The 27,943-nt window shown below is 42.9% G+C and overlaps 2 protein-coding genes across 7 annotated transcripts; one reads left to right on the plus strand and one right to left on the minus strand.

Moving 5' to 3' along the window:
- The first annotated feature begins 21 nt into the window (after positions 1–21).
- selenoi (selenoprotein I) lies at positions 22–14,244 on the plus strand. The gene is made up of 10 exons (XM_018743781.2): positions 22–211; positions 4,060–4,128; positions 4,495–4,603; positions 5,178–5,252; positions 9,239–9,501; positions 10,447–10,555; positions 10,995–11,043; positions 11,523–11,703; positions 12,199–12,381; positions 13,259–14,244. Exons 1-10 carry the CDS (start codon positions 155–157, stop codon positions 13,364–13,366), a joined length of 1,203 nt encoding a protein of 400 aa, XP_018599297.1. The 5' UTR covers positions 22–154; the 3' UTR covers positions 13,367–14,244.
- A 5,763-nt stretch (positions 14,245–20,007) lies between these two features.
- Positions 20,008–27,849, minus strand: fez2a (fasciculation and elongation protein zeta 2a). 6 transcript variants are annotated; one of them, XR_003798087.1, is made up of 10 exons: positions 27,018–27,847; positions 25,948–26,056; positions 25,519–25,635; positions 25,210–25,351; positions 24,302–24,570; positions 23,461–23,541; positions 23,275–23,350; positions 23,115–23,180; positions 21,900–22,005; positions 20,008–21,247 (listed from the first exon to the last, which is right to left on the minus strand). XR_003798087.1 is itself a non-coding variant. In XM_018743778.2 (9 exons), exons 1-9 carry the CDS (start codon positions 27,329–27,331, stop codon positions 22,785–22,787), a joined length of 1,185 nt encoding a protein of 394 aa, XP_018599294.1. In that variant the 5' UTR covers positions 27,332–27,847; the 3' UTR covers positions 22,422–22,784. The 6 variants fall into 6 exon arrangements, 4 of the variants coding, with proteins under 4 accessions (XP_018599292.1, XP_018599290.1, XP_018599294.1 ...); XR_003798089.1 differs by lacking the exon at positions 23,461–23,541 and having other exon boundaries at positions 27,018–27,844; XM_018743778.2 differs by lacking the exons at positions 20,008–21,247; positions 21,900–22,005 and adding an exon at positions 22,422–22,795.
- Between the last annotated feature and the right edge of the window lie 94 nt (positions 27,850–27,943).

Here is a 27,943-nt window from a genome sequence, read left to right on the forward strand (position 1 = left end):
AGTTTTTAGGGGCGTGGCCCGAGCACTACGCGTCGGCTGCATGGATTGAGCGGCTTCGGCGTGACAAAACGGTCGAAGAAACGCACGCCGGGCAAACCGAGTCGTGACGGGCTCGTCTTATTTTCATATTTTATATTGAACCACTGCTGTCACCATGCTCCTTTATGAATATGTCACCCAAGAGCAGCTGTCTGGTTTTGATAAGTACAAGGTGAGTCGCTATATCATGTTATTCCGGCAGCCCCGGCGCGGTGTTCGGTAGCTAACTAAGCTGCAGCCTGGGCTATCGGGTGTTGAAATGTGAGGAGGAGTGACAGCGCGCCCTTTTCCATCACCGCAGCTAAAGGGCACCTTTCTGCTCATTTTACTGTCGGGGGGCGGCCTAAGCCCGGTTTTAACAGTCATATCGTGCAGCGCCGCGGTGAATTATTCTGGATAGAACCGCGTGAATGAATCCGACCAGCGAGGTACGAACCATCGTTCAGAATCCCCCCCCCCCTCGTGCTGGAGCTCGAGCACAGTCAGAGTGACACGAGGGCCGTTGCTGCTACCTGAGCGATGAATCATACTCTGCTGCTCGGTTGAACAGGTGAATAAATTGTGAAGTTGATCACGATACACTGCTTTCGTTTTGGACGAACAAAGGCTTCCGCTAAATAAAGAGTAATGATACAAAATATTAAATAATTGGGTGGTGTGTCAGATGTGTGTGTGTCTCGGGTCACTTGACTTGTTCAAGCTCCTTCTGTATGACGCCTTCAAGTCTCTCTGTGGGCTTCTTTCAACCGACTTTTCCACTTTATTGCTCAGGCATCCTGATCTGCGTCTGGATAATCATTATTATAATATAATAATGATTCTTGTCTTGCATAGTCCGGTCGTTTGAAGTGATGACAGATGTGTTCTCTGCCTCAGGTGCCCTTGTCCACTGGATCACAGTGTTGGGTGATTATCAGCTGTACAGTGATTTACCCTAGGCTCTCCTACACCACTTTGTATAAAAGAAGTACAAGGGAACAGTTTGTTTTGTATTGCTTTCCCTGTGTGCTACAAAGTTTTAGTCGTGGGAAGGATGTAGGTGGTGTCATATTTCAGTCATTTGTTACATGTAATATATCAATGCATCTGAGTCACTCCTTCACTTCACTGCTAGTGGGTTATTGTCATCATGTATCTATTTAGCTCAAGGGGGATTCGGTGACGCAGCGGGCTCGGCCAGGTCCTGCTCTAGGTCTAGGGTTCGAGTCCCGCTTGGGGTGCCTTGCGATGGACTGGCGTCCCGTCCCGGGTGTGTCCCCTCCCCCTCCGGCCTTGTGCCCTGTGTTGCCGGGTTAGGCTCCGGCTTGCCGCCGCCACCCCACTTGGGACAAGCACTTTCAGTCGTGCGTGTGTATTTTGTTCATGCTTTTCCCCAAAGTGACTTATAGTATTAAGCTACCTTTTAATAATTTATTTATACAGCTCATTTATTCATGTTCAGTACGCTGTGCAAGAGTACTACAGCAAGAGGTGGGATTCAAACCTGTAACCTTGCTTGGATTACATTTATAACTCACCATTAAAGCTGTTTGTATTTTTTGTATTGCTTTGCATCTGTCCGTGTGCCATACGAGAACAAGTGATTCAGTACAATATACAGTACTCAGCCATCATGCAGTGTGGACAGTTTAACCTTAATATGTCTAATTATGTTAGTTCGGCTGGTAAAATGGCTGCTAACATTTGTGTCGCGTAGAAGTTTGTACATAATATGAAATGAAGCAACATCTGACATGTTATAACCACAGTTTTCATTGTTGCATGTTGACACTTGAGCGAAAGAATCTCGTAGCTACCAAATGTTTAAGTGGTGACAGAGAGTTAGGGTTCTAGCATATGGGTAAAATACATTTCAAATAGATGCATATTAGGCAACACTTTTTTTCAATAAGAATGTAATTGCAATTTGCCTGTCTTATGCCTCTGTGTACTTTTTGGAGAGGCTGTTGTGTCAATTTTTTCTGTATTGTAAAAGACAGACTCCCTGGTATATTATTGAAATTTTGTTAAAATGTAGCAATGAAGTGTTTTAGAAAAGCGGTCTTAATTTATCTTTAAATTGTTGTGGGTTCCATTCAGTTTCAGAGTTGTGTTTCAGTCTGTAAAGACACTGTGTTCTGGAGCTGGCTGTTATGTAGGCGTGTTTCATGGCATATGGACAACAGAAGAGTATTGTCTCTGAGGAAGGCATTGTGCCCTTTGCGACCTCCGAACTCCTCCAGTGGTGTGAATGATGGTGTCGGTGGGCTGCGATGGAGAGAATAGCAGAAAGATTGGGCCCAAGGGTTTCGCAATACCTGACGTGTGTCAGAAAGGATAAGTGCGGTTATAATGTACATTCAGGGAGTGGGGTGGAAGGGGGGGCATGGCTGCCGACAGTGCCGTGCTGGAGAACAGCACGATGGCAGTGGTGAGTGACGGAATGCACTTTGGTACTTGAAATGATTAGTGGCTGATGAAAGATAAAGTCAATGGGAGATCGGCCCCAAATTATACGCGCTGCATGCTGTCGGGCTCAAGCTCTCCTCTCCTCAACTCCTGAACACACTCTTCCACTTCTCCATGTGGCTGGCCATCTCCTCCCAGTTGAGCAGGCTCTTCTCAGGCTTTCTTGCAAGGGAGAGTATGTGCAGCGGTACACCGGATGACTTGGAGACTCCTCGTGGTTCGCTGACAAGGGAGCGATCGTTTGATCGCTCATTCTGCTGTCAGTGTTATGAGCTCTGTGGGAGGGTGGGGGAGGAATTTCTCAATGTCTTCCATGTGGATGCAGAAGTTGCACAGTGGACATGTGAAGAAAGGCACACAAACATGGGGAGGACACGTGGGGCACTGGTGCTACCCATTGAGCAGCTGTGCAGCTTCTATGGAGGAGTCTTATGAAAAGGTTGTGAACGAGGTTCTCAGCTCTCTATCAGCCTTTAAATTTGTCTTTTAAAACGTATCTGGCAAGGCTGATGTCACACGGCTCCGGGTATCGTCACGTGTTCGGTGCACGTGCTGTTCAGAGAACATCAGGTGTTCATGTTGCGTTTAGTGCCGTGTTTGACGCCATTTCCTGGTCCAGGCTGTTGCTGTTGTCATGCTAAATATTAAATATAATTTTGAAGTGAATTCAGTCTGGCACTTTTTAATTTCTACATTAAACAGAATTAGTCTATCTGACCTGTTGCCAGCTAAACAAACTAGTTTATTGTTGACTGTTGAAAGTCTTTGTCGTTCAAGTCATTTATCAAGTGTGAAAGGTGAGTTAAAATGTGTATAGTAAGGGAAACATTATAAATGTTTATAATAAACGGAACAGGATGACATGTTTCCAGTTTTTCCTGGGTCTACTTTTATATACAGGAAAGAGACCTTTAGATCTTGGTCCCTGTAAAAGGGGCACTTGGCTTCATAAAAATATCTGAAGTGTGTGGTCGTGGTGGTGCTGTGAGAACTGGCATTTGAGGACAAGATGAGCTGTGGCTGTACAGATTTAGTTTGAATCAGGCCATGTTGGAGTTGGGAGGAATTGCTGTGTAAGTCATACTTCTAATGTGCCGTGCAGAACATTTTTTTTCAAACTCCACTTTGCTGAACTTATAATTATCCAAGGTTTCTTTTGGCCGCATATGCAGTTTCACCCCCTTACCAGTAAATATGAATAATGTATCTAGCTGTTGTTTGTCTGACATTCTGAGAACGCTACTTAGTCATTGCGTTGTAATGTCACACCTTTAAATGTGATTGTGGGAAACCTTGAAACTCTCTTTCTAAGGAGTTTGCTAAGGTTTCTTTCAAAATGTTTGAGTGTACAGTACGGCAGCAAGGTGTGTAACTCGTACAGCTTGTCCAAAGTCTACTTTTCAGAACACTTTCTTGTCATTTTCCAGTTAGACTTCTCACTTTTGGTTTCGCTTTGTGTACAAGAGTAAATTGTCCAGATTGTCCCTCAATTAATCCCAGTTTTGTTCCAGTGACGAGGCTTGTTCATGACTGTTATGAGAAATGACTGACACTTTCCTCTTTTCCTTACAGTACAGTGCCGTTGACACCAATCCGCTGTCCGTATATGTCATGCACCCGTTTTGGAACACTGTTGTGAAGGTAAACTTTGAAACGCAAATTCTCACTTGCCATCAAGTATTAATAAAGCCCTAAGCACACTGACACTTTTTTTTTTTTAAATATAAAATAATATAGCAAGTAGTTTGTAAGGTATAAACATAGCAAAGCTTTTGAAAAATGTTTAGGCAGACAATTGTTATACACATGTATCCATTAGTTGATATACGAGGTCACCCCAAGAACTTTGTCATATATGGTCATACCACATTACCAATTTTTTTTCAGTAGCTCCACAGTTCTTTGGTGTAGGCTGTGTAGTTAACAAAAAAGATAGAAAATGAAAATAAAGTGTTTTAAAATAGACAGTCCTGAAATCTTTATGATGTAAACTCTTTTCCCCGTCAGATTTTACCCACATGGCTCGCTCCCAATCTCATCACGTTCACTGGCTTCATGTTCCTCGTCCTGAACTTTGTAATGTTGGCTCTCTTCGATTTCGACTTCTATGCCTCAGGTGAGTGAGCTTGGAGATGAGCTGTTGAGACCTGATCCCTTGTGCCAAACCAGCAGCCCACAGCGTAGTTCTGCCATAAAAGCGTTTGCAGCATGACAAAAGGGTACTGCTGTGTGTGTGTGTGTGTGTGTGTGTGTGTGTGTGTGTGTGTGTGTGTGTGTGTGTGTGTGTGTGTGTGACCACGACTTCATGACAGCTCAGTTATTGCATCGCACAGTTGTTGGTTTCGAAAGATGAACGGAATTATAGCCGTTGCCTTCAGCAGCACTGAGTTCCAGTTGCACATGTATACATAATGAGTCATGATTATTATGAATATAGTACATTAATACACTACAGTAACCACACCCTTCTGGGCACAATGCTATTGTTTCATAAGAGAAATTTCTGTTAGAGTTTAATTATATGATGTATCACAAATTGGCATTTCCAGCATGCAAACATATTCAAAGTAGATTGTTATTGTAGATTGTTTCCTGTGCCAGTAGCTATTATACATTCCAGGCAGATGGATTTTCTAAAACACAAGACCTGTCTTCAGTGTCCTAAATAAGTGTTGTTTTCTTTCTTTCAGTACAAGGTAAAACACACGTGCCAGGCTGGGTGTGGGTTGCAGCTGGCGTCTTCAACTTCACGGCGTATACACTGGGTATGTGTGACTGGACAAATTTAACTGCTTTATTAATTTCTCTTTATTTCAATGTATGCAGGTAATGTAATTGTAACTGGGCGCACAGTATTTAACTAGTACACCCATTTCTCCAATAATAAGGGTAATTTGTTCAGTGAAATCACTGTCATGTGAATTCCCCTTATGAATGGGTTTCTGTAGGAAAAAATAATTCATAGGCTTGCAAAGTGGAAATTGTAAAGATATTTTTTGATTACTGGAAAGTGATATTTTACAATTTAAGTGTGCTAACTGCAAAATTTAAATTTTTCCTATCGTGAGGATTGCTGGAATAGTGAAAAAAGAATAGTAAATATTGTCTAAATTCTTGTATAATTTTTTTTGGTCATTTCTAATTTAGAGCAGAAAAAAATCAGTATGCTCTTGATGCAAGTTATTAATGCAGAGCTTTTTATTTTGTGCAGTAACTTAGATTCAGTACTTTATTGCAATGCCTTTTTTGCGGTCAGTAGCCTGTTTAATTTGACCATCTGTTTTTCTGCTTCTCAGGTTTAACAGTTAAAATTGTAATGCACTCTTTCAGTTGTGCTTCAGTATCCACTGGGAATGTATCACAGGTATATTTGAAACTTTAGCCCTCCATGATCAAATCTTTCAATCTTTGTTTAATCCGTTCTAGTTTAGTATGAAGAGGGGAGGAAATAACTCTCATGCATTGACAAGACTTGGATATGTAGTGTTTTAGATCCTGTGTGGAAATGATCTTGACAAGGCCATTCGTTCTTTGTCATATGCCGAGATCGTTCTTTGCAGTTCCATTCATAAATGAAACAAGTGAACTTTGTCTGCCAAGACTGTCAAGTTACTGACACAGATAAAATCTTTCAAGTCTCCACACAATTGCCAGTTGTATTCCGCATATTTCATTTCGTGTTGATTAAAGTTAAGGTTTTCCTGTTTTTTGAAACATTATTATTTCCTTTTTAAAGGAGGACATTCTTCACACTTGTCTTGCAGGCATCTCTGAACAATATGCTGTGTTTATTTACAGCGCATGTGTTGTAGCACCTCGGAAATATTGTGAAAGTAAGCCAATAAATGGTTTTGTCAAAAATATGGAAAAATTCCCCCTCATATTTTCTGTACCACACACACTTTCAGAACCGCTTGTCCCATACGGGGTCACGGGGAACCGGAGCCTACCAGGCAACACAGGGCGTAAGGCCGGAGGGGGAGGGGGCACACCCAGGATGGGACGCCAGTCCGTCGCAAGGCACCCCGAGCAGGACTCGAACCCCAGACCCACTGGAGAGCAGGACCCGGTCCAACCCACTGCGCCACCGCGCCCCCATTTTCTGTACCAGTAATATGTAATATCCCTGGGCTAAGAAGTTGTTTGTTTTTTTTTTTTTTTAGTTTTTTTTTTTTTTTTTTTTTCCTTTCTCCCTCCTCCAACTATAGTTTTACCCTAAAACCATTTTCTAGAACCCTGGGATGTTCGGACAGAGCCTCTTAGAAGGCCTACATTTCTCAAGGAATTTTCAGAGAGGTTAAGATTTATTACAAGATGAGTCATCGCGCTTCGCACTTTCAGTATTGTCAGAATCGCATAAAAATTCAACAGTTTCTGTACGTGAAGGTACTTGGTCCCTGAGGAACTCGTGTACTATCTGATGACTGAAGAAATGGACACGCAATATCCTCTCTGTTCCTTGAATTGTAGCCTTTCACATTACATAAGCACAAGAAGCACTGACTTCTCTGGTTATGGTCATTGTGCCATGCCATCAATATGCCAAAAGCTGAAGAAGTTCTCTCATTTAATAGTATGTAGTGTGTGAGTGATAGTGTGTGTTCCACTGGGAGGAGTGACCCAGTGTAAGTAGTGTAACAAGCAGTGTAAGTCACCTTGGTGAATAAGGTGTGAGCTGGTAACACTACATAGAGCTCATTGGAAGTCGCTTTGGAGAAAAGCGTCTGCTAAATAAATAAATGTAAATTTAAGCTGCTGTCTGAGTTGTTCAATGCAAGTTTTGTGGACTTTATGGGGAGCCCAAAATTGTCTTGGTCAGCAAGATTCATCCCAAAGTATGCGTGGTGTGCTTCTTTTTTGGTGAAATGTAATATTTTGTTTCTTTGGAAAAATTTTAAAACAAATGTAACAGGACTGTTACTGCAGTCTACCTGTGATGTACTGAAATTTTTAGAGAAGCCACTGGTTTCATGTATTTTTAACAGACCATTACTTCACAAACTTTGGTCAAACTTTTTTGTATTAACCCATTTTCCTACAGTGCTCTAGATCAGAGATGAGAGTGTTGCCTTGACCATGCAGAGAACCCAATCACCCAATACCTGTGTAAAGTAATACAGTAGACATAAGAAGGGTAGTGACAAGTCTGTTGTAACTCCACCAATTGTGGGTTTAGTCCCACGCAAGTACGTTCCAATATTTACTTGTATGCTCTTCAACAAGAAAAATGTAGAGAATACAGTTGTAAACTTGATTTTTAATTGCACTGGTTCCTGGACAAAAAGTCACCTAAAATACAGTTTGAAAAGTATTTTTGTACATGACAATATGTTTTATAATATTCGTAACAAATAATTGTTTCAAACTTTAGTTTCGCTTGATTTATTCATTATCAGCAACCACTGGTGGTCCTCAGCCTACCCTGCATGTGTAGAGGTGAGACAAGGTACATGGCACTATGCCAGAGAGATAATTTTGAGAATTTGGCTCAGCTGTATAAATAGGTAAATAATTTCAAGGATCTTAGAAGTTTAAGTTGCTTTAGAAAAAAAAAAAAGCAAAATGAATCAATTTATTTCAGTTCTCATGTTTAAAATGTGGAAGATTTTAATCAAAAGATAATTTAAAAAATTACTGTAAATGCTCTGCGCAGTGGGTTGGACCACAGTCCTGCTCTCGGGTGGGTCTGGGGTTCGAGTCCCACTCGGGGTGCCTTGCGACGGACTGGCGTCCCGTCCTGGGTGTGTCCCCTCCCCCTCCGGCCTTACGCCCTGTGTTACCGGGTAGGCTCCGGTTCCCCGTGACCCCGTATGGGACAAGCGGTTCTGAAAATGTGTGTATGTGCTCTGAAACTACATGGGTTTATATGCGATTGTTGCAATATGAAGCTTGTAAATGTTTTCAATGCAAAAATAATGATTTTCAGCAATAGTCATTTTATGTCCTGATATTCATTCCTGTTCCAATACTAGTGAAATTGGTACAATACAGTTTATAAGTCAAAAATGGTCATGTACCTGCTTTGCAGATAATATAGAACTATATTATGCATTATTTTTTTTTTTTTTTTTTTTTTTTTAACTACTTAGACATGTGAGATGATAAAGCTGCCAAATAATTTTGCTGTGCTACAAACACTTATTTACCGTAGTTTTGTTTTGGTTTGATGATGCTTAAAATATGTTAAATACCTTGATTACTTGGATGGCAGGTGTTCTGGAACAGGCAAACTAATGTGTTCAGTGCAAAGCGGAATGAAAATAACCTTGAAATGTAAATGGAAGTTTAATAAATTGAAGTTAAAGTGTAATCTAGCAGATTGAAGGTAGTAACAATAGTATTATAGCAGTTATAGAATTTTGTGCTGTAAAACACAGGTTACAGAAAGCAATATAGGTGCATAGTGAGTGCTCTGCTGATACGCTCGTTTCGTCTTGGACATATTACATTAAGGCCCCTGTGTGAATGTCTGTCTGCTGTGAATCCCTTGTGTCCGAATGGCCTTTGAAAGTATCATACATGTTGTGTGTGGCTCCTTGCGCACTGCACACTTTATATAACTTTGTTTCTTGGATTTTTTGCACTAATAGTAATTTTTGTAATTTGTGATTTACGCCTTGTGTTTTTCTTTCCTTATGTCCTTACAATTTATGTCATAGGCTGCTGAGAGGATTCACAGAGTAAGAATTTCATTGTATGGTGTAACGAACAGTTTACTGTACGCATAACAATAAACTCTCGAATCTTGTAGACGGTGTTGACGGGAAACAGGCTCGCCGCACCAACTCCAGCACGCCACTAGGGGAGCTGTTTGACCATGGCCTGGACAGCTGGGCCTGCATTTTCTTTGTTGTCACCGTGTACTCCATCTTCGGCCGCGGAGAGACCGGCGTCGATGTGTCCACGCTCTACTACATCCTGTGGTCCGTGCTCTTCTCCTTCATCCTCTCCCACTGGGAGAAGTACAACACCGGTGTGCTTTTCCTGCCGTGGGGCTACGACATCAGCCAAGTGGTGAGCCAATCCGGTCGGTTCTTTATAAACGCCTTTTTTTTTCCCCTTTTGTTTCTTTTAGAACACCTTTCATCCTCCATCATTTAAGTCACGAGGATCTTTAAAGATCTTAATTAGCCGAACAAATGTCCTTAACGCAGATGTCGCACATTACTGTATGTTTCTAAATAGAAGTCTTAGCTTGAGAGAGACTCATTTGAGTTCTTAGAATCCAACTTTATAAAGAGTTTCATTTATAATACCCTTCTTGGGCTTATGGGGATTTCTTTGCATTTTTGTAGACTGATTTGTTTTAGTACACTGTTTTCTGCAAAGTGATGTAAAATGATTATGAATGATCCGTCATCTTGTCCAAAGTGACTTGCGGTGCTAGACACACTACAGTAAAGTCCCTAGAAACATGTGTACCTCAGATCAGTGTCACACACCTCAATCAATTTATTGGCAACAGTTCACTTGAAACACATGTCTTTGGCCTCTGGGAGGAAAGTGAAGCACCTGTAGGAAACCCATGTACGTATGAGGAGAACAGGTAAACACCACACAGGCTGAATGGGGGCAAAACACATGTCCAGCGAGACAACAGCACTACCTGCTTTGCCACCATCCCCCTCCAGAGCAGAACCAGCAAAATCATGCAGTTGTCTTGGAGTTAGTTTCATTCATGCTGTGTTGAGTTGTTAACCTCTTTCTGTATCCATTTTAATGGGATTTGGTGACATTTTCGCAGAAATTAGTATGAATGTTGGAGCTCAGGAATGCATAATAATGTTTACCATTGACACTAATGGCAGTTATGGCTTCAGTTTGAGAATACACCTTACAAAGTTTTTCAGGAATGCTTAATTTTTGTAAGGTGGGGTAAGACGATATACACACACACACACACACACACACACAATCTGCCTGTGTCGTTAACTTGGGACTTTTTTGTTTCTCCTGTAGACCATCTCTGTTGTTTACATTATAACGGCTGTCGTGGGTGTGGAAGCGTGGTATAAACCCATACTGTGGAACTTCCATTACAGGGACCTGTTCACTGTGATGATTCTGGGTGAGACACAACTCCTTGCAGTCTGCATTTCTGGGGATTCTGTTGTTCAAAATCTTGAGAGCCAGAAGAATTTTGTTCCGCTCACTCACTCCACTCATGTTGAATACGTATTTGGTGACTGGTGTAGTTAAGCTGTAACTGTTACAGATTTAATGTTCTCTTGTCTGTAATGTACCATTCTGGAAAAATGACATGGTTCATGGTTTGAGCAATTCATTTTTATGCACTGCCGTTTTAGCCAGTGACTACCTAAAGAAATATAATAAAATACTGGCTGCTGAATTTGTATTAAGTTCTCCTAGAATTCCTTATAAGAAATTAATGACATTGTGCATGTACTACTTCTGATCATCATTGAATGCTCTTCGCAGGGTTTGCAATTAAGGTCATGAGATTTTCCACTGTGACGTATTCCAAAATTCATCTTTTTATTTTTCAGGCTGTGCGTTCACAGTGACCCTTCCCATGAGTCTCTACAATGTCTTGAAGTACGTGCATTATAAGCAATACTGTGAAATATTTGCTGAAGCTGCTTAAATATGACTTTGTTGTTTTTATTTTTTAATTAGTTGATTAACTGACACTTTTTTTTTTTTTTTTAATTTGGCTGTTCATATTTTTCAGTGTGATGCAACTCTGTATATAAAAAGAACAGGGTTTAGATCAGGGTCTTCAACTGTTTTATAATATTAAATTATTATTTTAATGTATAAGGTATCAATTACATGAACTGCTTTAACAAAACAGTACATTATCCTCAAGTCATCTGTTATGCAGATATTTTACTTGCAAGCCATAATTCTTTTGAGATTCAGATGATTATCGAAGCATACCGCAGCAGCAGGTGGGGAGACGTGAAGCATCCTTCAAGTTACAAGGCCATGCCTTTGAATGCTACGCCACCTTGTAGCCACATGTAAACTTTTGAGGAACTTGCTTTGGCATCAGTGGTGTGGTCTGTTGACAGGGCGTACCGCAGAGGCTCCCTGAAACACGGCTCCCTGTACGAGGCCTTCCTGCCCTTCCTGTCCCCAGTGCTGCTCTTCATCCTTTCCTCGCTGTGGGTTCACCTCTCCCCCAGTGATATTCTGCAGAAGCAGCCGCGCATCTTCTACCTCATGGTGGGCACAGCCTTTGCCAATGTCACTGTAAGTTTCCCCATTCGACATTCATCTAACACTCCATAATAAGATTATCATTATTAGAGTTTATTTAAATTTGAACCTTTTATTTTTTACAATGTTCATAACGCTAATGGCTAACTTGTCCATGTAGCATGCCAGAGTGTGATGCGGTAGGCTTATTTCAGCAAAGCAGAATTCACAGGGGGACGGGGAATCTAAGGCATTACAGTGAGCCTTCAATGTGTCTGAAGGTCAGTTTGATGGACTAATGCAGAATTGACATCGCAGAATAAATATTGAGCCTCCTGTGTTTTTACGCAAGACTATGCGAGGCTCGCATTGTAGCGTCCAGTGGTAATATCACTGAGGAAGAGGTTCATAGCGCTGAACCCAGGAATCTTTTTCAACTGTTAATGACGGAACTGGCTCTTGTTTATTCATGTTGAATAGAATGGATAGTGATGCTGGAATAAAGCTTCATCATGTGGCTTCTTGCTTACACCCCCTTGGCCCTCACAGTGCAAGCTGATCGTGTGCCAGATGAGCAACACACGCTGTCAACCCTTCAGCTGGCTGCTTCTGCCCATGGCTCTGCTGGTGCTGCTGGTGAACTCAGGTCTGGTGCAGCACAGTGAGACAGCGGTGCTCTACACCTGGACCGCAGTGGTGCTGCTGGCTCATGTCCACTACGGGGTCTCTGTGGTGAGTTCCGCTCCTGCACATGAGACTCATTATGATCACGTGAATTCAGAGGGCATGCTAATATAGCAGTTTAGAAGTGGCCATTAAATTGGTTTTTATTACAAATGCATTAACCAGCGCTTTGTTTTAAAACTGTGGAAATACCATGTACATTTGTCCAGCATATAGAGGTTCTGTACAATGAAACATTGCTATGAGATATGAAAAATATGCCCTTTATCCTGCAAAGGGAGAATTATTTAATTACGGTAGTATTTTTAGCCATTATGTGGTTATTTTACTTCCACAAAGGTACTTTGCCTGATCCTGACAAACTCCCCATTTCATTTGGGAGTATAACCACACATGGGCACTCAGCTTTGCGTAGGTGATTCCCCACAACACAACTCCTGTCCCTGGTTATAGGTTCAGTGCATTCATTCAACACAACAGCAACAAGGTAAACGTGGAATAAACACTCAAGGAATAATTTTAGTTTTTTCTGGGGGAGGAAAATTTCCAAAACCAAATTTGGAATTGTGACAGCTGGTACTGTAGTGGTTAGAGCTGCTGCCTTTGGACCCAAAGGTTGCAGGTTTGAGTCTTACCTCCAGCTGTAGTACCCTTGAGCAAGGTACTTAACCTGAATTGCTCCAGTGAAATTACCCAGCTGTATAAATGGGTAAATGACTAAGTAGTTTAACGTCGTAAATTGCTTTGGAGAACGGTATCTGCTAAATGAATAAATGTACATTTGTAATTTTGCAGCCCTTCTCCTGTACCAACATGTAGCACCCAGAACCGTGTACTGACTGCTCTGTCAAAATTTGTGGTTTACTTATGGAAGCTGAAAATTCGTGATGCCCTAACCACTGTCCCCTCACCCTGTGGCTGACAGGTGCAGCAATTGAGCGCTCACTTCAGCATCTTTGCCTTCTCACTGAAGAGGCCCAGTTCAGACTGACTAGAGGAGGAGAAAGTCGGTCTGCAGGCGGCGGAGGTGTAGGCCGCCCGTGGTCCACTGGCACGTCGCGCAGCGCGCATCACGCTCACTGGGTGCTGTCCCTGCTCCAGTCCACAATGGGCAGCTCCCCCCCGGGGCCAACCTTACCCCACCCCACCCCACCCCACCCTCTGAACCTGGGACACATCAGGTTGGGACTTTCAGCTCATTTCATTGTTTTTTTTTCACTAAAGCAATGAAGTTTGCTTGTTTCCTAAGGAAATGTGCTTCTGCTAAGTAAGGATGCACAGGCCAGCCTATTTAATCACACTACTTCAAAAGTCAAGGAAAAAAGGCACATTTTGTATATGTATACTGCTGTCTTACGAATGTACTGCATGTTGCCTTGAAGGAATATCACATTTTAGTTTTTTTTTTTTTTTTTTTTTTGAATTGGCCTACAGCTCTCACAGGAACCTTCCCAACTGTAGCTCATACACTTACTGTTGGGCTTTTCTCAGGTGATCAGAGTACGCTCAGACATATTGTTCACTTCGCAGCTCACCAAGTTAATATAGTACCTGGACCTTATACTGTATAGCACCTGCTTCTCTTCAGTCTTTTCTCGGCAAACATATTTTACATGTACAGAACAGGTCGTGCTCTTGGAAGAATCCTTAAATTCCATCACATGTTGAACTTGAAGTCCGATAGTATGCAATGTCGTTTTGGCTACTATAAACTATTATCAATACCAGGTAAATTGTCTTTAAATCTGAAGGCCAAGTTCAAAGCCAGCTTGCTTCTTTCTACTCAGTAGTACTTGGGGAGGAGCAAGGGATGTGAGATTCTGTGACTTATGTAACTCACAATGTTTTCAGTCAGAAGTCCAAAATTACCGGTGATGATGTGTCTGCATGCCGATATTGTTTTCTTGTTTTTTTATTATTATTTTTGTTTTTTTAACTTACTGTATGACTTCTTCAAATTTAGTTTGAGCTTGAATGAAGAGTATAACTCAAACCCTATTTTGGACCAGTTATACTCTGAAGGAACAAGCTTTTTATTTCATAAGAAAACTTTAGGATTCTTCTTGTAATAAAGTATGGTTTTATTTTCATTATTGTGAAACTGTTGACATGTTGGGTATGGTATGATGGTAAGATAGTAATGAGTGATGCTTTGCCATAGAGTACTTCAACCCTGGAAATTGAATTGTCAACATCTGTGTAAATGTATAGTTTTTTTTTTTTTTTTTTTAGGAAAATAAGGCAAAATGTTTATTTTATTTCTTTTTTAATTGCAATATTTTTGGAAACTGTTTGAACCAACATAGCTAGAAGCTTGTAAGCACTCAAGAAGAGCAGTGCGCGCCAGGACCGCACCAGAACTGTGAAACTAGATGACTGAGATGTGCAGAAATCTGTACTGTGTTTTCGCCGCCAGTCTGTGCGGAGATGTTGGCAGAGTGGTCGTGGCACCTGTTTCAGACAACGGGTGCATCCTCTTCACAAGCTCACAGGACTGCAGTGTCGAGGGTCAGCTGGGCGGTTCTCACATTTTGTTTTACAAGTGTAAGTTGTAAACACAAAATACTACATGTCGATATTTCACATCAGCTGTTTAACATTGATGAAAAGTAGTGTATAAATGTGTCTCATCCCTGACCTCTGTACTCTGAAAGTGTACTAGCTTTGGAGAGCAATGACGTGTAAATATTCATGCTGGGTAATAGGAATAATGAATAAAACTCAGCGCAGACGAATACAGGATTGGCCAATGTGTAAATTACATGGAACTAGAAACAAAAAAACAGTGGAAAGTTAGTGGTGTCTTGGATCTTGTTCATTGTGCGGCTTTTGTTTCGCTGCATTTACTGAACTTTCCCGTGTGCCGTGCAGTGACACAGTTTGTTCCTGTGTAATTTTCTGAAAAGCATAGTGGAGCTTCACTTCTGTGGTTCTTGTTTGCCCCAGTTCACTGGCATTTGCAAATTTGATCCGATTGCCATTTTTGTAGAAATTATCATCTTACGTTAAATGTTTAGCTTGTGGTGGCTGCACAGACGTATCGAATAGCAGAATTTGCCTTTGGAAAGTCCACTTCGCTGTTAGTAATAGTGTTAAAAGTTGCACTTTCCACTGTCTTCTGTTTCTGCACAGAGCCTTTTGTCACAGTGTTGAATGAATCCAGTTGCAAATCTTTGTTTGGGGGGAATGGATTTTAAATATGCTTGGATGTGTGTTTCAGTGAGTGAGTGAGTGATGTATTTCTCCAGTATGAACTTGAATGTGCTTTAGCTATTACTGCCTTCTTTGCTTTAGAGAAACTCCAAACTGTTCGCATTTTCATTTCCACACCTAAATAGCTGGTATGTATTTAGCCCCTGCCACCACCTTTCGTACTTTACCTGCTTTTGTTTATCCAATTTTGCAATTCGTCAGTCTCAGACGATTGCAGACCTATCATTTATGCTCTACCAGATACAGGTTTTCTACCTCAAGGTATTTATTCGTACTGCACTGTCTTTCCTTTGTTGTCCCTGTTGCATGGAGGAAAAAATATATAAAGGATGTGAAATAAATACTGAAAACAATGTACTGGGCATCATTAGCGAGTTGTATGTGACCAGTTGCTGAAGTTAACATATTTGATCTTTTTAAGTGTATCATGGCTTTTTATTAAAACAAAGGTTTCTGGAGACTTGAGGTAGCTTTTCATGTTCCTGAAAATCACTGCACATCTCACTTCAACTCCTCTGAAGTGGTCTGAGAGAAAAGCCGGAGCTGATTTTTGTGTTTCAGAGCTAGAGGTGGGACAGCGCCCTCCGTAGCTGCATGTCTGGACCACTGGACACATCTGCTGCTTGGATGGCTGTGGACTTCGGGGAAAGTTCGTGACCCTTTTCCATATGCGAGATCTTTCTTCATCAAAGTCAAATTGGGCATCTCTGCTTTTTGTCATACAGCTTTTTTTTTTTTTTCTTTGATTTGGACAAATAATTTCTATGAACCAAGAGTTTTAGTCCATGTATCTGTGCAACATTAATTGGTACTTCGACAACAATTATTGTATAATACAGGCTTCCTGCTCAGAATCCATGCGAGAGGTATAAAAAGACTGATTAAATGTTTTAAGTATCACATTGATACAGTAATGGAATAAAATGTTACTATATAGATACATATATCGTATATATCGGGGTTCTGTCTACATTCTATGTTTGACCCACAAACTATCTTGCTTTTTCAGTGACAAATGGATGGTTTTATCTTGTGGGGAACTTTGAAATATCTTCTGTTTTCCATGTGTAATACTTTGTTGTACACACAACCCGTAGAAGGTGGTGTATTTGAATAATTTGTCTGCGTTTGCCATGACCCCAGATGTTACTGCTATCCTATGACGCAGAAGCTTCTCGGAGGTTCCTGTAAAATACGTATGCTTCAATATTTTAGAGCTGTTTTTCGCGCGGCGCTTTTCACTCAGCGTTGGCCTGTCCAAACAAGTGGTGTGGATTGTCTATAAAATGTCACATGTAGTGGAAATTTCCCCATTTTCTGCCAATGTAGTACTGTCTTGTTACCAGCTTGTGTCCCATTGGGAAAACAGGCGTGCAACTCGAGAAGAACCCTGTGGATCTTCGTTGTGGTACGTACCACGCCGACTTCCTTCGCTTCTTGGTCTCCATTGACTGCAGCTCATACACCCTGATGATGCCCTGGTGGTATTTCCTCCGACTCCCCCCTAAGATGGCACTTTTACATCATGAAATCATCATGGTACATGATCTATTCCTTGGACTTGCACAAAGTTGTAGTCTCGCTTTAAACCACACCAAGTGGTTTTACACTCGGTGCATGTTTTTAAGTTGCATCTAACATTTTGTATTTGGTATTGACTGTGCAATAGAAGTTAGTCGACAAGTTGTCGACTTTACTCATCGCTCTGCGTCACCATTTAAGCTTGACGTCGGTCGACTAGTCGCTTCGCTGGTCACGTGACGATGACGAGCAACACGGACGCCTCCGAGGAGACGGCAGCAGCAGGTGAGGAGCCTGGTGGGTTCTTAGTGTGTGTTAACGTTTCACTAAAGAACAAGTGCAAGTACAAGTCTTCCAAGGGCGTTGAATGCACACTCCTCTGGAAAGAGATCCAGAGGAACCATGATGATCCACATCGGTCCGTGCACGTTGCGTTCACTCGTTCCCCCCGCCAAAAAAAAACAAAATCAATGCGAATGATGATGATGATGTCTTCATTCGTTTTTTGTTTTGAAAACGAGAAATTATAAACTAGCAGAAAAATGAGAAAGACGGCTTATGGTTTCTGAGCGCGCGCACACAAAAAAAGAGCACTTGTATTTTTAATTTTCTCTCTTCGTTCAATCATAGAAAGTGTAGAAATCAAAATCTCACGATACTACCGGATAGAATGACGAATCAATGCCCAGGCTGAAGTGCGCGATACTTCTACAGCGAGTAGCGCTGTTGTCTCACAGCACTTGGGTGGTGCGAGAGAACGTGGGTTCAATCCCTGCTCAGTCTGTGTGGAGTTTCCATGTTCCTCCCGTGTCCGCGTGGGTTTCCTCCGGGTGCTCCGGTTTCCTCCCACAGTCCAAAGACATGCTGTTCAGGTTCCCCCATAGTGTGTGAGTGACGGAGAGAGTGTGTTCCACTGATGAATGGATGAGTGACCCAGTGTAAGTAGTGTATCCAAGAGTGTAAGTCACCACGGTGAACAAGGTGTGTGGGCTGGCAACACTACATAGAGTTCATTGGAAATTGCTTTGGAGAAAAGCATCTGCTAAATAAATAAATGTAAATGTGTAAATAGCCTAACCTGGATGCAATAGTGAGCTTCAGGGGCGGTCTTTTCTTCAGGAAAAAAATGTCCACTCTGGAGCATTTGTGCAAATGATAGAAACAGAGCAGCATATTCAGAGATCCCAGGCGATGTAGTACAACAGGGGGCCGGGCGGAGTTCTACGATGAGTAGCCGAAGATTCTGTGCGCAACGCACTAGCGTAAGAGGACCTACTGATCCACGGTAACTCGGGACAAAGGCGGCATCCGATGAAGCCACTGATGGATTATGTGCGGTTTCGGTTAGTTTGCATGCAGGTTGTTCAAGAATACCGACACACACACACATACACTTTGCCTCGAACCACTTGTCCCCAGGAGGGTCGCAGTGAGCCGGAGTCTAACCTGGCAACACGGGGCGAAAGGCTAGAGGGGGAGGGGGGACAGCCAGGATGGGACACCAGTCCATCGCAAGCCACCCCGCCTCCCTTTCAAGAATACCACAACACAAAATTAGATGGCAAGAAACTATAAATGAGGCATATTTTAAATATTTTTCATTTTGAGCAAAAAATGGTTTTTAAACATAGTTTATTTTTCATCTTTAAAACAAAACTATAACAGCATTTTTTTATAAACCCAGCTATGCTCTCACATCCTGTTTTTTTATATACTGTATGTATATATTATATAATTTTATATTTATATCAAATCTCTGATGTATGAGTTCTGTTAGCATTTGTGTACAGATTTTCACATAAGTAATGTCTTTTTTGTGCACTACTTTTTAATATTACTTTTGCTGGATGTTTATATTTAGGTATCCTGTTATTTGAGGAACACTGCTGCTTATAGTCAGCAACTGAAAATTGTGATAATGCATATCTAATTTTTGTCATTTTCAGTGCATTTTAGTTTTAATTCACTTTGAGGTGAGTAAGAATAAATGTGCTGTACTACATTCTGTCAAAGGTGAACACCCCCTCCCCCCATGGTTGATTCTGGGACAGGTGCCAAAGCACCATGCCCATCGATAATAAATACCGTGATGGAAGTCTTGATGAGGACTTTTCTTTTACTACACATTTACCAAAGGCTTACACACCACTTAACCTGTGAATAAATGAAGGGACAGCTGTACTGCATATAGCTTTTATCGGGTGTCACGTGGTGGTAACAGTGACTTTGGAGTTCCATGCGAGCGAAGCTGGACTGCTCTTATTAGTCTGTTGATATTTCTTCATCAGTATTTTGCTGTGCGGAAACTTCACTTGGTAGCTTTCTGTGTTCCTGTAAGTGGGACATCACTCTCTACAGCACAGGGAGTTTATCTGGGACAAATCTTGGAACAAAAAATGATTTCACTTTTGTGGGACACTGTGCCATTTCATGGAGACAGTAAACACAAGATGTCACACTTGTATGAGCTATATGCAAATATATAGTAATTGTATACTGAAGTCTACAGAAATATGTACTTTTTGTTCCTTGCAGGTGTGTAAACTCCAAAACGTAACTGAACAAGACACATAACTAAGTCTGTTTTTAAGTCAGTATCAGAAGTGTTTTTACAGAACTAAGCAGTATATTGTTAAGCATCTATTGGTTGCAACTTAGTGGTTAAACTGTTTGTAAATCTGAGTTTAAGTTGAGGACCCAGTGTATACAAATACATAATGTACAATACAGACATGGGTGAAACAAGGCTCTTGGAATAAAAAAAAAAAGCATAGAGTAACAGTACAGGAGAGCTATTTACATGACACCGCCAATCGAAATTCACAGTTACAAGACAAGTATTTTACTGCGTTTATTTTCGATTATTGTACATCAGATACAAAATATGTTACTATAGACAGGTTACAAAACAACCAGGGAATAAATTAATAGTACCATATATTAGAAAAAGAATGCTTTATTTCAGATGAATAACTTATGTAAAAATGACAGGCATTAGCAAAGGCAGCCTTTTGTGTATATTAATATACATCTTTAGATACAGAATCAACTTATTACTATTTCACTCAGTTGATATGTGTGGATATCAGAGCAGAGAAAATAAGTAAAGCCATATGATCACTGTACAACAGAAGTGTTTTCTACTAATTCTGTTGTGCATGACTGTAGTATCTACAGCGCAGAGCTGTACAAGTTCATGGCAGAATCCTGCTATGGCCTCTGGCTTGCAGTGCTGTGTATTGTGCACACTACGGCAATCTTGATGACACTACAGATGTGGTAAAATATACAGTACTTTACATACACAACAGTCTCTTTGACAAGAGCAATCCCACAGAGATCTGCAACAGTAACCCAGAATGATTCCATTTGCACTCGGGCCAAGAATTGTACTGATCTACAGTTGTTTAGGGCAGCTGCTACTGGAATAACACTTGCCAGAGGCAACACAGACAACTGGTCAACATTCATTTGTTCTTCTAGGGTTCCATATAAACCAGCAATCCCTGTCTTAAGCATTCTTCAGTCAAGCAGAAATCATAAGTTGCCATCAGAGCCATTTTTTCAGGACCTGAATATTCAGGGGGCAGATGTGGTATAAATCACAGCAAAAACAATAACTCAGTGTGCACGTTAATTAAAATAAGCACCTTACAAAGTAGAAATACTGAAGAGTAATTCTAATATTGAATTAAAATGGCTCCTTCTGTTACTATGAAGTTACAAATGCGTGAGGATCTTTACATCTAAAATTTATTGCAGAGCGAAAGCAACCTGTATTTATGGGGTCAGGCAAATACACCCAAGCAAAAGTGCTGGAGCACACTATTTCAACCCATTGCCAGAGAGCACTGCGTTCCTGAGTATTGGTTAATAAAATGATAAACATACTGCATATATGAGACTGAGTTAAAACTAAAATAAACTCCTATTCAAACTGAAAATGTAAACTGCGGCAAGGGATTTATGAACAAATCAAGTTAACACACCAACTGTTTATGGTCAGGAGCCAGTGTTAGTGTTAAGATTCCCTAAAGAGCACTGGAACATCCTTCTATTACTACCTGTGTAAACAAGAACCAGTCAACTGTTACGCTGTGTAGCACGCCGGGGCGGTCGGAAGAAGGGGCGGAGTCGGGGATGGTCCAGAAGCAGCTGGGACTGATCGCAACCTCTATTTCTTCTCCCCGGACCCACCAGTGAACAAGAGAGAGAGAGATGGAGGAGCCGCCGAGACAGAATGACCCCGATCACGACACCGACCGCAACCCCACGCTCGAAGCCTCCTCACGGTCTACCCGTTCCCTGTCCCCGCCATTCCCCCCTTTGTCTCCTTCCCCGCACAACCTTGAACAAACACCCCCCCCAAGACAAAATTCTTACCTGTCCCGGCGCATCATTTACACGCTGCTTTTGTTTGTCGAGTGAATTCTAGTGGAAATTTTGTATAGTCAACACCAAGGCTTGTGTCTGCTCTCTATACGTAAGGTAATGACAGAACACCTTAATGGCCCTGATCACCGTAAAAACATTACACCCACCCCTATTTTGCTCTTAAAGAAGAAACCATCTAAAGTTTAAGGAAAGATAAAATTTACAGTCTGGCAACATCCTTCTCAGGCAAATTATAAAATCAACACTGCCAAATGTCCTGTTATCTGACATACAGTTGATCAAAAGGTTTTTTTTTTCTTAAAAAAAAAAAAAAAAAAGGAATGGAGACCATTTAAAACATAAATTGAAAAAAACACTAGGGAAAAAAAAGGATAGTTTACAATGAAATTCCATGAACTTTGTCACCAGGCAGAATTCGCAATTGCACTATTCCTGACCTTTCAATGTATTGAACGCCAGCATTTCAAACAATATTGGGAGATGAAATCCTTTGTTGTCCGGGACACACCTCCCCTTCATCGGTGGTCTACGTAGGACACAGAACTGCAATGATATTGGGAAAATGTGTCACAAATCTTAATCACTGCTGCCGGAATCTCTCTAAGCAGATCCTCTCGGCAAATCGGAGGAACTCCGGGGAAGAGGAGAAAAAAAAACAGTCCTGTAACGTTGTCTTTTGCCATCTAGAAACGGTGCAGTGTGTGACAACCTTCTTAAATGAAGAAGAGGGGTCCCCTATCCTCAAATTCCATAAAACATCTTAGTTTTGTGAACCTGAAAACTCATACAAGTTATTATGCCATTTACATTTATTTATTTAGCTGATACCTTTCTCCAAAGCGACTTACAATAATTTACCCATTTGGACAACTGGGTCATTTTACTGGAGCACCTTAGGGTAAGTACCTTGCTCAAGGGTACTACAGCCAGAGGTAAAATTCAAACCTGCAACCTCTGGGTCCAAAGGCAGCAGCTCAAACTACTACACCATTTACTGTATTTTTATTACTGTTGTTCAGGTTTCTCCAGATCACCTACTTGACCAATGTCACTTCATGTCATGTCGACAAGGTGTCTTGAAAGAGAACAGGACTGACGTGAAGAAGAGAAAGGCTGAGAGAGTGATCCTTCATAAAGGTGACCAGCATCTATCTAGTGCTCACAGCTGAAGGTGATGTTGGCAAGGCACAAAAGCAGTGATATTTGCACAAGCACGACAACGGGTGAAGCACAGCCGGATGCAGAGTGGGGTTAGGCGATGGGGGTGTTGTTTTGGAACTAGATACACAATGCTGTGACACAAACCTCCGTTTCCACAGCTCTCACACCAGAGCTAGCATGAACAATGCAGCAAAAACAAGAGTAAAGAACAGCAAGAAAGTAAATGTCAGGGATCAGGATAAAAATATGGAGGTCAGTCTTTCAATGGGGAAAAACTTGTAATTCCAAACACAGAAAATGAGAATGTCTTCATTTATATGAATGGTGCTCTTATTGAGCTAATATTCCTTAATATATTCAAACACAAGAGGGCGGTGTGATGCATCTTAAAACAAAACAAAACAAAACAAAACAAAACAAAAAAAAAAAAAAAAACCTTTGGATTGCGCTTCTTCACAAGAGGATTCCCAAAAGCTGAGAGAAAAAATTACCTTTGAGAATGTAGTCTGTTAGAAGGCTTGGCACCTTATCGCTGTCCTCTCTCATGGCCTGCAGAACTGAGGAGGAGGAATACACACGTCAAACACATACACGAAGCACTTTGAGATGCACTTTCTCTACACACATGAACTGTGGAAAAGTAACACTCACTCTTGGTTAGAATCTGGAGGTCTTCCACCGATGGGGGTCCTCCTTTCTTCTCGTAGGGGATGACGGTAGTTAGATACTGAGATACAGAAAGAAGAGACATGACCACTCAAAATGCATTTACAGCACTAGCCGGCGGCAGTGAGGGGGTTGGGGGAGTTATGGGGGGAGAGACAGAGAGAGGGGCACCTGTTTGTCCCCGCCAGAACTGCCGAACGTGTTGCGGAAGCCATTCTGAATGGCGGTGGAGAAGCTCTCCATGCTGAAGCGCTAGAAAAGCGAGAGAGGAGCAGAAAGAAAGGGGTGCCAACAGGAAGGAGAAACACAGAGAGACAGCGCATGTGAAACTTCCTGAAGCCCATGAAGCCAAACGGGCAGAAACCTAGAGAAAAGCCAAGGAGGGGAAATAGAGAGGTCCCCTTATGAGAAATAAGAGGCCCAGCGGAGCACAGTGCTGCACACATCGGCAGCATGGAATCAGTGCACTCTTGTGATGGCAAGAGACAGGACAGGCCCTCTCAAAATAAAGGCATTAAAATAAACCAAAGTGTCTGTAAAAAAGACGTGACCTTTTACAGCCCAGACACACGAGGAGAATAAGAGACACACCGAACAGCAGTGAAGTGGTACCCGCCACAGGACACCAATGAGAGCAGAGGAAGGCACACATGCAAAGAATAAGAGCATCAGATGTGAGAAACAGACACCCAGTGGGCAGTTTTAGAGAGGACACATGAGACAAAGAGGGCAGGGAAACACAGGGAATTGTAGGGACTCTCCGCCACCAGCCCAGAACTCTTCACATTGAAAGACACAAGGTTTTGAAGCTCTTCCATCAAGTCAATCAGCAGTCCCAACATCATGTTCCAGACAGCAGTGGGTGGGTTCCCAGTTCTTTTTATATATGGTCATGAGAGAAAAATTACTGCTCCCAGTGTGTGTGTGTGAGAGAGAGAGAGAGAGAGAGAGAGAGAGAGAGAGAGAGAGAGTCACAGCTCCTGGCACACGTGTCTAGTTGAGCGAGACTCACTGTTCCTGGTGCATGTGTTCTCTCTGGGCGGCCCTGCTGGGCTCCTCCGCTACGGAGCTTCTTCCTCTTCTTCAGGAGCTCACGGTGCTCCTTCTGCTTGTTCTGCACGTCGATGAGAACGCTGATGAAGCTGTTCTTCACCTCTTTCTCAAAGTCCAGCTCATCTCTCAGTGCCAATTGCTGGATCAGCTCCTCCGAGTGCTGCCGGATGTCTGCCTCCACCTCCTCCAAGAGCTCGTTCAGCTCTGCCACGGACAGGTGCTTCAACCCTACGGTTCAGTCAACTTTATGTTACCCTGCGTGAACTCGGATAGGGTTCTCAATTCGCCAAAACATGGAAATGATCCAGAAAAACTATTCATTTGCCGTTACTTATCTTTTCACGTCTTCTGTAATAGTTTACAGTTCAACTGCCACATAACCATAGCGCAACAGAAAACCATGTCAAACTCATTTAAAAATGACCGGTGCGGTTGGTTCCTCAATTACACACTTCTGTTATTTTAAAGCAGCTAAAAAAAATGTTAAATCTTGCTTCTGGCTGCAATTAAGACTGTGGGCAGCACAGTTAATAAAACATTCATTGTAAGCAACTAATGCTTTTCTCGGCTTTTACAGTTCCAAGCCCCTGTAACAACAGATTAGACTCCATCTTGATAGACAATTTGGTATTTTTTTTAGATAATTATATCTAAATTAATTTAGCTGACACTGTTCTCACAAGCAATTTACAATGTTAGGTTTGTGCCCTATGCCATTCGCAATTATTTACCCAGACACACAGCTTGATATTTTGCTCACAGGTACTATAGCGGTAAAAGGGATTTGAAGTTATGGCCTTCAATTTGAGAGCTCTAACCACCATGCCAGTTTCGAAATAAAAACACCAGCTAGGGAGGTGTACTCACTCTCCTCATAGCTGCTACTTGTACAGGACCTCTGAAGCGTGTGCATCTCCTGGGACAGGAGAGAGAGGTCGGACTGAGATGGGACCTCCAACTCCTCGGGGTCTGGCGACTCCTGCATCATCTCCTCAATCTCCTCAATCACCTGAGGAAAGCACACACAGCAGCTGTTACTAAGTGTTACTACACTCCACCACAGTGAGCTGTAACATGCATGAACACACAGCACACTACACATTTATGTACAAGATGCATTCCTGCACAAGTCTGGTCTACCTTTACCCTTGCGTGGCTCACACATGTATTCCATACCTGTTCGGCAGTGAAGAGAGGCTCATCGTTGATGCAGGACACGATGATCGAGTGCATGTCCAGCTGCTCCCTCAGCTCCTCATCATCCGAAAGGTCCAAGTTCGCGTTCTCCGGCTTCTGACAAAATACACAGAGCGTGAAGAAAATGTGGAAATCCTGAAGACGTGAATTTGAGTGGTTCAATAAGCTACGCAGAGTTCAGATTAGTTGCACATAATGCAGTGCTGCAATATCAGTACTACTACTCTTCACGTGTAGCATATTAATGTAGCAAGGCATCGGCGATGCGGGGACCTCCCACAGTTGTACGTGTCACAGAACGCCTTGGGGCATTTAAGTCTGCAGTGTTTACACATGCAGGAAATGTGAATGGTGGTAAACAGAAGTAGTGGGAAATGCAGGCTAAATATTACTGTACAGTCCACCTACCCCTTTCTCCATTAGATTCAAGGTGGGGAGGTGTAGTGACCGGGTGTGAGATGTCTTCCAGTCCACCGGCATCACGTTGCCATAGTTATCTGTCAGAGCATTCCAGATCCTGCATGAGAAGAAGTGCAAGGGGTGGGGGTAGGCAACAGTGAGTTATACAGCGTCGTGCGTGTAGAAGTGTATGGAAGGTGGCCAGCAAGGCCACGAGTGCATTCTGATGTTCTGTATGACGATCCTTCTGGCTTTTTGGGTTTCAAGCAAGAGGTGTCGGCAAAGTTACGACAGGGATAACTGGCTTGTGGCAGCGAAGAGTCCATAGCGACGTCGATTTTTGATCCTTCAGTGTCGGCTCTTCCTGTCACTGTGAAGCGGAATTGACGCAGCATTTCCGTCCTTCCTTCCTCCCTCCCATCTGTCCGTCCGTCCGTCCTTCCTTCCTTCCTTCCACCCGCCTGCCTGCCCGTCCTTCCTTCCGTCCTTCCTTCCTTCCTTCCGGCAAGCACCCGGTCGGTCGCGACGACCACGAGGATAGAGGAAGACCCGGCCGCCAGTCCGGCCATTCCAACACAGCCCATCTTTGTCACCACAACCCACCCCGCACTTCTGACACGAGTGCAATGCGCCCCGCGTCAGTCCCGCTACAAAAAATACCTCGAGCGACGATCTTTCAAGAAATACATAATTACATGAAGTCCTACAAAAATCACTGTCAGTGTCAGAGCCTCGCTGCCAGCCGCACACGCACTGACTCAGCTGAAGCGGAATCGAATCCGGACGCGACTACAGGCTTGAGTGACCGGCCGCGCGCGCGGACACACAGCAGCCACAGAACACAGTGTTTCTCCGACCGCAACACGAGGGAAAAAGTAGTTCCCAAATCCGAGGGGGGCTGTGACCTGGCTCAACAGTATTGCGCGCGTCGATCGTGCCCTTAGGACCACTGAGTGTGTGTGTGTGTGTGTGTGTGTGTGTGTGTGTGTACACGAGCGCGCTGCTTCCCCCCCCTCCCGGGGCGCCCGCAGGGCCTCCGCAGAACTGACAAACATGATCACATCCCCGCGTTAACTCACTCGTCGTCCTTCAACATGCTCTCTTCTGTGATCGGCACCACCGGGGCCACGTTCTCCGTCCTGGCGCCGCCGCAGCTGCGGAAGCAAACAGCGAGCTTCTCCTCGAAGTCCTTCACCAGGTCCTCCACGGACCTGAAGCTGCTGCCGTCGCCCGAGAAGCTGTTGTCGAGCTCGGAGAAATCGTCCAGCAGGCCCGCCGCGTCCCCGACATTGTTCGAGTTCACCTCGTCCAGGCGGCCCTGTCCCTCCGAGAACGGCTGGAACTCGTTGAAGTCCTGCCAGTCCTCGTCGAACTGCGCCAACGGCGCCGCCATGACTGCCGCAGAACAGCGAGATCCCCTCGAACCCGCAACCTTTGGACCATCCGGCACCGCTTGCGAACTGGGGAAGAATGCAGCGGAGAGCGCTGTCCGCGGGCTACATCAACCTGAGCGCGCCCCCTAGCGTCCAGACTGGGAAATACGGCTTCTCCGAGAGACTTCGCTTTAACCCCCGACCCCTGACCTCTGACCTCTGGCCCTGCTGTAACCTCACACACCCTCGGTATTTCTGGTTTTCCAGTCGCGATTTGTTCCTCGCAGAAAGTGAAGCATCTTCCTTGTCCCCAGAAAGTGTCATGTTTCTGGACATTTGCAGCCAAACTAACGATCAGGATGATTAATCTTTTTTTGCATCCGTGTTATCACACTAAACTGGAAATGTGTAGTTCTAACAGCGGCCTTGTTACATACAGACAAGTAGCAAATGTGTCAAAATACAATTAGTGTTGTTCACTACTGGTACCAGAGGGCAGAAAAGGCAAAGTTTCCCCTCCACAAGACTGGTCTTTATGTGGTTTTCCCTCTAGTGAATGGACAAAGGTCACGATGATTCACACTGTCCACAAATACAATGTCATAACTACTGTTACATGTAATTAAAAGATA

This window comes from Scleropages formosus, chromosome 1 (assembly GCF_900964775.1).
Source record: "Scleropages formosus chromosome 1, fSclFor1.1, whole genome shotgun sequence".
NCBI classification, from domain to species: domain Eukaryota; kingdom Metazoa; phylum Chordata; class Actinopteri; order Osteoglossiformes; family Osteoglossidae; genus Scleropages; species Scleropages formosus.

What these genes read in the sequence shown, in the direction of transcription:
- fez2a (XM_018743774.2), bottom strand. Translation starts at nt 27,331, where the DNA reads ATGGCGGCGCCGTTGGCGCAGTTCGACGAGGACTGGCAGGACTTCAAC. An exon ending in CTCTCTTCACTGCCGAACAG is followed by an intron (nt 25,352 to 25,518) that starts GTATGGAATACA and finishes TGCTTTCCTCAG; the next exon opens with GTGATTGAGGAGATTGAGGA. An exon ending in GTTCTGGCGGGGACAAACAG is followed by an intron (nt 23,351 to 23,460) that starts GTGCCCCTCTCT and finishes TCTGTATCTCAG; the next exon opens with TATCTAACTACCGTCATCCC.